This window comes from Zootoca vivipara, chromosome 13 (assembly GCF_963506605.1).
Source record: "Zootoca vivipara chromosome 13, rZooViv1.1, whole genome shotgun sequence".
Lineage (NCBI taxonomy): Eukaryota > Metazoa > Chordata > Lepidosauria > Squamata > Lacertidae > Zootoca > Zootoca vivipara.
The window spans coordinates 36,107,510-36,119,649 of NC_083288.1; the positions used below are offsets into that span (position 1 = coordinate 36,107,510).

At 47.7% G+C, this 12,140-nt stretch overlaps 1 protein-coding gene across 1 annotated transcript; it reads right to left on the reverse strand.

Annotated features, from left to right (window-relative positions):
- Positions 1-3,451: 3,451 nt before the first annotated feature.
- On the reverse strand, positions 3,452-10,453 carry LOC118095032 (toll-like receptor 13). The gene is made up of 3 exons (XM_035135896.2): positions 10,375-10,453; positions 5,539-8,357; positions 3,452-4,155 (listed from the first exon to the last, which is right to left on the reverse strand). The coding sequence occupies exons 2-3, from the start codon at positions 8,337-8,339 to the stop codon at positions 3,993-3,995; spliced, it is 2,964 nt and encodes a 987-aa protein (XP_034991787.2). The 5' UTR covers positions 8,340-8,357; positions 10,375-10,453; the 3' UTR covers positions 3,452-3,992.
- Positions 10,454-12,140: the final 1,687 nt, after the last annotated feature.

The window sequence follows — 12,140 nt, forward strand, 5'->3', positions numbered from 1 at the left end:
TCCTTTGCCGGCACCTGCGCTTTACTGCCCAGCGGAACCGAGTTGCCAGCAGGTATCCCAACACTGTAGGCAGGCGGGATTTGTGCTTTTCCTGCCTCTCCTTCCTTTTCAATTTGCCAAATCCGTTGGTGATGCGGAGAGAAGCATCGTCTCCCCTGGCGACCGAGAAATTAATGGGCTTAAGGTGTCACAGCAGAGCTTTTTCCTTCACCCTTGCCCATCCTCCTCCCACCCCTGTTGCTAAGGCCCCTGCCTGGAAGCCTTTGTAGAGCCCCTCCTCACGCCACTGCCCTCCTCCTCCTCCTCCTCCTCCTCTACCTTCCCACCCCCAGCAGATAAGAGACTTGCAAAGCTAAAACTCCACTCAGAAGAATTAAGTTACCCGTGAGAGGCACAGAAGCGAAGTCTGAGCTTTGAACTAATTCACTGGTATCTCATCTAATGAAAAGTACTTACGCGGGGCCCATTATTCGCAGGTAGAATAAGAGGACATAGGGGGAGCCAGGGTGTCAAGCAGGCCATGGGTGCGGGTGTGGATAGCAAGACGGTGGGAATATCTGTGAAAGATATATCAGTACATCCTACCTTTCCACACAAGGGCCTAGTGGAGTGATCAAAAACAGAGAGGAAAAGCACAAAACAATTCAGTGCAGTGCATAAATATTAAGACGAAACAACCACATTAAAAACACCAGGGTCAATTATCATTTTAACTGTTTGATCCCAATTCCCTAAGCACTGGAAATTTCAGAACAGCCTCAATATGTTCCCCACCCCTCCAAGAAACGAAAATACTTCTACTGCACTTAGGGGGAAAATATTAGAGATATATTCCAAGAGCACAAACAGTATTTTTCCCCTGTATTCGAACTCATGGCTTATAATCATCAATTTCATTTAGATATCTCTTTGGATATTTGGACTGCCTATATTTAATTTATATGTTTGAATTATGGAATCGTCTTATTGTTGATGTCAGCTAGCAATGGTGTTATTAGTAGCAGTGGTAGTGGTGGTATCTTCTTTTTTCTGTTAGATTTGCTTTTTTTAAAAAAAGTAAAAATCAGATTGAGAAGCTTCAGTCATAGCCCAAGGGCAGAGGTAGTGGAGGCCCAGAGCTCAGATAGGGATGGAAACATCTGTCCATTTGGGATTTCTCAGTTTCTCATTTTTTACAATCTTAAATTGAGTTATTCTGCAGCAGTTTGCGGGGGTGGGGATTAAATCCTCATGAAAATTTGTGCAACTTTCTCCTAAACACATTTCCCCCTCCCCATCAATTTTGAGGATGACTGTGTTTCGATTCTCATGTTGTTTTTGAAAAAATGCACCTATGATAGATTTGGCTCTGAATGCAATCTGAATAGCATGTCCTCCATCCCTAGCCTCAGAGCACAACAGGTTGGTTCTTACAAGTCTTGATTTCACATATCTGACATGGGAAACTGAACTTGCCAGAACACTTTTACACGATTGGGTTTTCCCCTTAGACAGCCCCCAAATCTAATAGCATTTATAACTGGGAATGTTGGATCCACTGTAGCAGGCATTTTACATTTTAGCACATTGGGTTGTGCTAACAAGGCTAAGATTGTTGCACTCAGTTCACACTGAAATCAATAGGATTTACTTTTCCCATTGATTTCAATGGTGTTAAGTGGAATTAATTTACGTGTCTGCAATGAATTCAGCCCAGTTACTCTTTTGGGATCAAAGTCATTGTACTAACCATCTATAATTGCATACAGACAAGCAGCAGGTGTCAAGAAGAGCTATTTCTACCAGCAACCCATAAAAGTGTATGGTTCAGGATACAGAAAACATCTCAAACAAACCTGAGAGAGTTATATAATTTTGCCGTTAGAATTTTGAGCCTTTTAGACAACAATCCTAATAACCACAGTTATTGATATTAACAATGTTTCTAAAGCTCTTCAACACCCAGTCATCGCACAGCAGCAATAAGCCTTGAACGCATGCTCAGAATGTATCCCCCCCCCAAAAAAAGAATTGATTAATTCCCAACTAATAAAAAAACTCAATTATTTTCTTTTAATGAATTTTAAGGCAATACTGTTAGGCATCAGCTTACTAGATTCAATATTTTTATACAGTGGTACCTCGGGTTACAAAGGCTTCAGGTTACAAAGGCTTCAGGTTACAAAGGCTTCAGGTTACAAAGGCTTCAGGTTACAAACTCCGCTAAGCCAGAAATACCGTGTTTCTCCTAAAATAAGACAGGCCTCAAAAATAAGCCATGGCAGGCTTTTCAAGGGTAGAAAAAATATAAGACATACCCCGAAAATAAGCCGGGGGGGAAGCAGGTCTGGAAGAGGAAGAGGAAAAGGAAAAGGAAGTTTCCTGTTGGCGCCCGGAAACGGATGTTGCTGCCCCGCCAAATCGCCCAGCAGCGTGTCCCACGTGGAGTCACGACTGACTAGGAGCCGGCAAGAGCTGCAGCAGGACCCTGCGAGAGCCGCAGGTCCCAGCAGTACAGCGCGCCGAGCCCCGACCAAGCAGGACCCCATGAGGGCCGACCCGGGAGAGCCGACAATAGCGCGTCGTGCCGATCCCCGACCCAGCGGGACCTGGCGAGAGCTGTAGCGCGAGCCGCACGAAGCCCCGATTGAGTGGGAGCAGGGAAGAGGTGCAGCGCTCTCCGACCCCCGACTCAGCAGGAGCCTGCAACAGCGCGCTACGCCGACCCCCGACACAGCAGGACCCGGTGAGAGGCGCAGCACACGCCGCACCGAGCCCCTACTGAGCGGGAGCCGGCAAAAGGCGCAGCGCTCGCCGAGCTCCGACCCAGCGGGAGCCTGAACAGCGCGCCTCCCCAAGGTGAGACCCGGTGAGACCCGGGACCCGGTGAGAGCCAGCAACAGCCCGCCCCGACTGAGCAAAAGCCGGCAAGCGGTGCAGCGCTCGCGGAACCGAGCCCCGACTGAGGGGAGCCGGCAAGAGGCGCAGCGATCACAGAGCCGAGCCCCAACCGAGCGGGAGCCGGCAACAGCCGCAGCGTGCGCAGCGCCAAGCCCCGACGGCAAGAGCCACAGTGTGCAGCGCACCGTGCCGAGCCCCAAAGCCCAGTTTCAAAACACTACCGGTACGGTACCCTACTTTCTTTTCTTGCCTTGCCCACTTTACAAAATGCATGGTTAATAAAAAATACTTAATAAAAAATAAGACATCCCCTGAAAATAAGCCGTGGCGTGTTTTTTGGGAGGAAAAATAAATATAAGACGTGTCTTATTTTAGGAGAAACACGGTAGCACCTCAGGTTTAGAACTTTCCTTCAGGATGAGAACAGAAATTGTGCTCTGGCGGTGCAGCTAAAGTGGTACCTCAGGTTAAGAACGGTTTCTGGTTAAGAATGGACTTCCGGAACGAATTAAGTTCTTAACCAGAGGTACCACTGTACACACACACACACACACACACACACACACACTTGATAGTTAATGTGAGCTCCACATGTCCCGGTCCAATTTCAGGCAGCATCATTTATAAAACATTCTGTCATCCAGAGATGGAAAGGGCCATGGCATCCTTTGTTGGTGGCGGCAATCGCAGTACCGTACTGTACATGTTCTTCCTTCTGCTTCATGTCATTCTAGGTCAGTGTTTCTTAGCCAGTGGGGCTCCGCCACCCCAGAGGCTTGTATAAAGATCTCAAGGGAGGGGGTGTATTTCTAAAAAATATATTCCAAGCTAAGTAACAACAACAAAAACAAAATTATTTATCTATAAAAGTATGAAATTCGTTCATTTCTATTATTAAACGCAAAATGCTATTGACAATCAAAAGTCGCAACATTTCAATTTATTTTTGGAAATTCAAATAAACTTATAAGAGGAGCCAGGTTTGAAGGGGGGAGGGGGTTGGAGTGTGGGATTTTTATATTAGCTAAAAGGCTGCACGGTTGAGAAGCACTGTCGTAGGTTAACTGATATCAGGAAGGGCTAGTCCCAGTGTTTTGCTTTGCGGCCGTCACCTAACAAGTCACGCTAAATTGCGCCGTGTTTTGCTCTGGCTCTCCACAGCTCAAGGCCTCGTGCAGTTTGGTCCAGAACACATTCTCGGCCTCAGGGTCCTCAGGCCAGGTGAGGTAGCTCTCTTGCTTCATCAGTTTCCTTAGGCGATGGAAGGGAGACAACCTAGGAAGGAAGGAAAGCAGAGCTGAGGTTCCCCATTCCTTAGCACACTGAGCATACGTGAAACTCGGAAAATTAGAATATCGTCAAAAAGTGCATTTATTTCAGTAATGCGACTTATTATTTTTTTATTTTCCTTTTAATTTTTACAAATGCTTTCTTTTGGAAATTCCACTGTAATAAAACAAATAGTTACAATAATACAAAAATAAACATCACCATTACATTTCGTTGATTACATTCCATTTATAATTGACCCACCTAATGACAAATAATTACAATTACAACAAATAAAGGCTTGACATATCTTGCTTTGCATGTCATGCATCTATCTCATATATTGGTTTCACCTTTTAAGTTGCATTACTGAAATAAATGCACTTTTCGACGATATTCTAATTTCCCAAGTTTCACCCGTACTCAACAGGGTCCTCAAGAAGTGGCCCACTGGAGCAGTCAAAGGATGAATCTAAGCAAAACATCCTGCTTCCCTTGGTGGCCAACCAACTGTGGGATGTAACATAAGCAGTCAAGTACAACACTTCCTGTTTGCCCAGAGTGGACACGCGCGCGGGGGAGGGGTGTTACTCCACAGCTAGGAGGACTTCCTGTCACACCTGGTCTGGAGCTTCCTCCCCCTGCATGTGACCAGGTAGGTGGGCGTGACCTTGGGAGACCCCATAAAAGGGGCTGGTTACACAGCCATCTCCCTTCTTCTTTCTCTTGATGCCATGCTTTCTTGATACTGATGTATTTTGCTGTCTGCTGGCTCTCAGCCACCAGGACATGGGCTCATTCCCATATGGGATGAACTCAAACCCTCTTCTGTAACTCTAAGCTAAAGCCTGCCTTCAGGAATCCACCTGTGAACTGAATGTGAGTAAAATTCTTGTTACTTTTAAAAGAAGCTTCTTGTGTCTTTATTTTATTTTTTAGGAGGAATAAAAAGGGGACTTACCAGGAACAAAATCCAATCTGAACAAAGCCAGATTGGATTGCTTAAGTAAAGAGATTCAAACGAGCCTACCAACTAGCTTCCTGCTATATATTGGGGGATGTCGCTCTGCTGCTGACTCACAAGGAAGGATACTATTAAATCAATATATCCTCTCCTAGTACCTACAACATTCCCACACCAGCTGCATATGGGAAGCCCATAAACAAGGGCGCAAAGGCAGTAGCCTTCCCCAGCGTTTCTGAACATGGGGAGGTAAATATTAAATTGTGGTTTTATTATGATTCGTGGAATTGCACCCTCCTCTGGGTTTATTTTAAACAAAGGATAAGAAATGTTCAAAACAGAAGGAATGAATGAAATAAGATCTCCTGCCTTGGCACCCAATATTCCTGTCTCACCTTTGCGGCTGATGAGCTATCCTCACTCACCTGTAGTTAGGGATTTCCTCCATAAAGACCACAACCAGAGGGTCCTCTCTGTGGTAGTAGATCTTGGAACAAGCAAGTTGGATTTCCAGCGAACACCACTCACTTTCCAAGTAATTGTCGCTCACTACACACAAGGTCTTGCGGCTCTGGCTTATTCCATTCTGAACGTTGTCTATGTAATATTCTCCAGGGGCGAAATCTCTAGGCCCGAAGCAGAGCCGCAAGCCGGGTTCTCCTTGCACTTCCAGCTTTTCCAGAACATTGCTCACCACCCATTCGTGGTCCTGACTACAACAAGAAATGTAGGCATCATACTGGTATTCCTGTCCCTTTTGGCGCAGGCGCTTGAAGCCCCAGCCCCTCAGCAGGTAGTAGCCATGCCTGAGGGTCCAACCAAATTTGGCATAGACTAAAACAGTAAACAGGAACCAAAGGGTGATCACAGTGGTGGCAATGAAGAAGTATATTTCCCTAGTCTCAAAGCAGAAGGAGAAGTCTTCATAAGCAAAGAGACGGTCAGTCGTGCCAGGGCCAAAGCAATGATATGAACCCAGCAAGGACACCTGGATATTTGGTTCAGACACAGACCAGTTTTGAAACCAGGCATTATCACAGGAGCATGTCAGGGGATTCCCAGAGACATCCAGATATTTCAAGGAGGACAGCCCACCAAGCGTTTCTTTACTGATGTTCCTCAGGTCATTCTTGCTCAGGGAGAGTTGCTCTAGAGATGTCAAACCAGAAAATATTTGTTCAGGCAAGTCCCTGATGGCACTGTCATCTATCCAGAGTTGGCTTAAGTTACCCAGGCCTTGGAAGAAATTTAATGAGGGTTTCCAAGAATTATTGACTGGACTGATTTCAGAGACATCTAAGGACTTGAGGCTAGTCAGGTTAACAAACGAGATGTTAAGGAACAAGAGACTGGGGTTGCCCTTCAAAGAGAGGTACTGTAAGTTCCCCAGGCCTTGGAGGACTTTGTCTGGGGGACAAATGGGTAGTCTAGGACTCTGAAAACTAAGGTCCAGCTTGCGAAGGGAGCGGAGACCAACAAAAGGACTCGGGTAATCATATTTGTTGTAAGTAAAGAGGTGGTTGTGACTGATGTCCAAGATTTCTAGTTTTTTTAGGTGTGTAAAGAGTCCCCGAGATAGCTTGTAGAGCAGGTTGTGGTCTAGGTAGAGATATCTCAGGGAGTTCAGCTGGTAAAAGCCATTCCTTTTGACAGTGAGGATTTTGTTTCCCGACAGCAGGAGAGTCCCCACGTGTTTGAGCAAAAAGGCACGGGCCTTGATTAATTTGATGCTGTTGTCCCTCAAGTCCAAGAATTCCATCTTACGGGCATAATGGAAGGTGTTGCGGGTGACAGCTGTGATCTGGCAGCCCTGCAGGATGAGGGTCCGCAATGCCTCCATGCCAAAAAAGGATCTCTGCTGAAGGTTGGTCAGGTGGTTCTTTGACAGATCCAAATAGCTCAAATGGTTCAAAGGACGGAAGACAGAATCCTCCAGCTGGGAGATGGAATTTCTCCTCAGGATCAGGGTACGTAGCTGCATCTGCTTCCCCCAGGCGCTAGAGCTGAGCCTCAGGACCTTGCACTTCTCCAGAGAGAGGAATTCCAGGCCTTGAAATGTTTCGAAGACCCCATTTTTCAGATACTTGTACCCCGTGGTGGACAGATCCAGCCACGTGAGATTAGTGCAGGAACCCAGCTGCCTCAGTTGAGTGTCATTCATTTGAGAATGTTGGATGTCCAAAGAGGTCAAAGAGGGGCAGCTCTTGAAGAAGGAGCAAGCTGCTGGCATGGTCTCGTTTAATGGTGGATTCATACTGGAGAAATGCAACATGGTTAGGTTAGGGAGAGTTGCATTGATAAGCTGGGAGATATCCAGGGGGTTCATGTTGAAGGACAACTCCACCAAAACAGGGGTGGCCCGAAAGGATCCAGCCTCCACTTGCGACATGTTGCTATAGGTTAGGTTGAGTTGTCGCAAGTTAGGGAAGGAGCAGTTAGACAAGTCCAGCCTGGAAATCCCATTGCTGTTGAGGCTGAGGTTCCTCAGAGAAGGAAAGACAACCCAACTGGGACCCATACACGGAGTAGAGATCTGATTGGAACCCAAGTCAAGGAAGGTAAGGTTGGCCAAGCCTTGGGTGGCTGTTGCCACCTCTTGGAGACTAGAGAGATTATTGTTGGGAAGGTGCAGTTCCTGGAGAGCCACCTGGGATATGAGGGAGCTGGGATGCAATGTGGCAATACTGTTGTGACCCAAAAACAGCTCACGCAGATTCCTGAGGCTGGACAAAATGGGGGACTCCACAGACACCAGCTGGTTCCAGCTCAGATCAAGCACCTCCAGTTCCCCCAAGCTTTGGAAGGCATAAGGCTCAATGCCTGATATGTTGTTATGGTCCAGGTAAAGTTCCAACAAGTGCGGAAGATGGGAAAAGGTCGTTGAAGTCAGGTGTGTCACTTTGTTGTTGGAGGCATTGAGCCAGCGAGTGGAGTTGGGCAGCTGGAGGGTAGTAGAAGTCAAGTTGGAGATGGCCTGGCCACTGCAGGCAGCAAGGCCCGGTCTGTTCGGGGAAAGGATACAGTGAGCGAGCCCGAAAGAATGAACGCCCCGATGCGGCCACACGAAGAAGACTAGCAGCACGCAGAGCATCATGGAGACAGGTCTAAAACTGGGCATGGCGAGCTCTCTGTGCTTCCTGTATGTCATACTGTGGGTTTCACAGGACCAAAGGCAGTTGTTTCTTCTCCGTCTTGGGTTGAGAGAAACATTATGCAGCAGCTTCATACAGAAGACGTCTAGCTCCTAAAACAAGAATATGAGCATGCTTCCAGTGAGTTAAACTCAGGGTGGTGAAATGCGTAATCTAGGCAGCTGGAAACGTGAGGTTCTTCTGAAAGGTTTACCGAGGAGGAGTGCTGATATTAATTCACTAGTCATATACAGGGGTAAACTGCCCAGGTTCCCTGCCCCTTCAAAGGCTCAGGGATGCAATATGGGGGTACAGCAGAGTTCTCTCCTTATTCCTAATGCATAGCAAGGGGCCATTGTTCATGCCCCACCTATTATATTGAAAGGAGCTGCCTGCCATAGGAGGGGGGGGGCATCTTCTCAATGGTACTCAAGGGGGTCCTGGGAAGGGGTGAAAAGTGTGCCTTCCACACTGCACAGGCAAGCCTTTAGTGACTTCCCCAAAACATGTTAGTCTAGAATGAAGGAGAATAGTGTCTAAAATGCAACAAAAACAGAGCTATAGGTGTAAGTCAACTTTCCCCAGCCTGGTGCTCTCCTGATAATTTGGACTACAACTCCCATCAGCCCCAGCCAGCATGGACACACACATACCAGTACACTCTCTCTCTCTCTCTCTCTCTCTCTCTCTCTCTCTCTCTCTCTCTCTCTCTCTCTCTCTCTCTCTCTCTCTCTCTCTCTCTCTTTCCTTGCCACTGTTGCCCCCGCCCATGCACTTGGCTTCTTCTTCCTCTGAAACCAGCCCCACAGCTGCCGACAGAGGAAGAAGGTGAGATGAAAGGAGGTCAGCTGTTCCTTCTCCTTCATCCTGCCACCACTTACTCACCCTGGCGCCAGGGCCAAGGTAGATGTGCGGAAACAACTGATATGGACTTTTTAGAATAAATAGGCACCATGGGGCAGGGGTAAAGCTAAGCAGAATCCGGATCGTGGTGGGCAGAGAGGGGGGAGTTTAACCCTTGTCTTCCTGCCACCATCCTGGTTACACACATACACACAAACTGTGATTTGTATCAGGAAAGATTCTAACAGAAAATTGGGGTGTGTCATTTTGATCATGATCACAACGGGGTGATGGTTCCCCACCGCTGCTGCTCCTATCCCCACGGGGAGGCTGCTCACATGCTTGTTGCGGCATGCTAACTGCTTTTACACACCTGTAATTTTATTTAGGAAAGTGGCTTTGCATTTGGAAGGTGACGATGTTCAATCTCTTGGTGGGAAACATTTCCTTGTCTGAGCCGCTGGTGAACTGCTGCCAGACAGTGTTGACAGCCCTGAGCCAGATGGAGCAAATGGTCTGGCTGACTAAAGGGCATCTTCCTCTCTTTCTGTGCCCTCAGAGACAGCAGGTGGATGGGCAACAAGGAAGAGGACCAGCAGGCAGGCTGCACAGATTGGCAGTGGGTCTTCTGCTCTGGCCCAGCAGAACATCAACCCCTATCGCCAGCACCTGCCCCCATCCCTGGGCGCCCTCTCATCCAAAGGAAACAAAACACACCACACAAAACCACACTTCTCTCCTCTCAGGAAAGAGAGGATCAGCATAACAATATGCAAGGAGACAAAAGAAGCCTCCGCAAAACTCCACAGCTAAACAAAGGACCGCTTCAGACCTTGAACAACCTCAAGTTGTCCAGCGATTTGTAAATGCCACTTGGGAGGAAGCTCAAGGCGGTATGACTGAAGGAATCTGAAACCGCAGGCTTGTGATCCAGTCAGACGCAAGAAAGCAATCATTTCCAAAGTCCGGAGTTCACAGAGCCTCATACTGTAAGGTCTGCAAGTCGTAATATCTCTCACACTTTTTAAAACACCGACTGCTACAAGGCAGTTTCAGCAGAGGGGGAAAGCTTGCCCACTTGGGCTTTTGCCTGTCGGGGAAGCTCCTTGAGGCAAACGCAAGAATGCTGCCACGGGCAGCACCAGGCAAGCATGAGAAATACCCATTTCTTTCCAGCCCCATCATTTCCTCTATGCCCTTCCATTCATTCCATTTTGCAAGCTGCCTCTGTGACTGATGCCAAACCTCCCCACCAAACCCTGAAGGTCCTGCCTTGGGCAGACCCACCTTTAGCACTGGGTCTTTGTCTTGGGTCTTTCTCTCATCCGCTGAAGAAGCTGCTCAAGTGTGCTTCCTCCTTCTCCCATGGTACGTGAGGTTTGAGTCAAAGTGCAGCTCATTTCCTCATCCTGTGGTCAACCGAAAAAAGGAAGAGGTGGGGCAACCCTGGGATACTTTCTCTCTCTCTTTCACCCCATGGGTGAGCTTTGAAAGGAGAATTAGACAAATTCATGGAGGCTCGGGCTGTCAATGGCTACTAGCTACAATGCGTACATTCTACCTATGCTCTATGGCAAAGCTTTCCCAACTATCCCGGGACTGGAAAGGGGTTAGTTTAACCTCTGCTTTGCCAGCAAGACTGAATTGCTGTGTCGCAAAATGATGCATGTCTAAAAAGCGTGTCACCAACATAAAAGTCTGGGAAGCTCTGCTCTGTGGGGCAGTAGGCTAAGGTTCTGAACAGCAGGTGCTGGAAACCACCAAACCCTCCAAGTGTCCCGATTTTCCAGAGATAGCCCTGGAATTTCATCGGAGCCCAGCAACAGAAGTGTGCAGCTGTATCGCGCAGCACCGGGTGTTGAAATTGTGCACCCCTAACAATTTTGCTCCCGAGGGAACCACCCCTGTGCTGTTGCCGCCCACGCTACAACATGATGATTTCGAGACTCTGGGCTTAATGGTCATGTGGTTGGATTCTTTAGATGGTAATGTGCATTTCTTCACTTACTTCAAAACATGGTTACCTGGCCCTGCTGCATTTGGGGGGCTTCCTTCTGCTAAGTGAGGCCTTGGATGTCTGCCCCAAGGGCACCACTGTGCGGGCAGGATTATAGCAAGCAAACTGCAGCCCTCAGCAAGGTGTGGCAGAGGCAGCTCAGGCAGTGATCCCTGGAATTGGAATTGGGGTGCTATGAGCATGTTCCTTGGCTCACCCTACCGGGCCCAGATCAAGTTCTGCAGTAGGCCTAGCCTGTTTTCCTAACCCTTTTGCTTTCTCTTGCCAGCTCCAAGTGTCAGAGACAGCCAGCAGGGGGCAGCGTGAAACCAAGATGCACCCATCTTATCAGGACACACTGCGGTAGAGATACAGGATTGGCAGGCACCGTCCTAGGTCCTGGACTTTCACTACAGGGGGCCTGGACAGTGTCCCATGGGAAAAACGAGTCGCCCAGAGCTGGCATTGCATGGCTGGGAATCCTGCCAGCCCTGGAAAGCAACAATAGCAGGCATAGCCAAACCTCCCGCCAAGCTCCGTCAGGGCTGCTTATGCCCAACTTCCAGATCCATTGCTGTTGGAAACCATTTTTGGAATCTCCCTCTGTGTTACATCTCATGTATTCTCCAGCCAACCTATACTGGTCAATGATATCTGTTTCCCAGGCTTGAACTTTCAAGATCAGGGTTCAAATGCTGCTTTGCAGACTTTGAAAGTTTGTTTACACTGCACAGATTTTCCTGTGTGCAAGTTTTACCAAGTGCGAAGGGAGACAAATCTCTAACCACGCAGGATTTTTTTTTACTACTACTACTACTACTACGATGATTAAATTCATTAGTCACTTTATATGTAAGGCCTCACCCATCGCTGGAATGTGTCCTTTGCATGTTTGCCTGTGAGGAGGCAACACAGTCTTTGGCTGAAAAAGGTTCCCCACCCCCGCTTTAGACAGGAAGATTAATATCTTCACAATGTTTTGATTTATTGAAAAAAGGGTTCCTGATTAATCAAGCCAGCAGATTTCAACATTTTCACTTATTTTTAATAGAAGCTC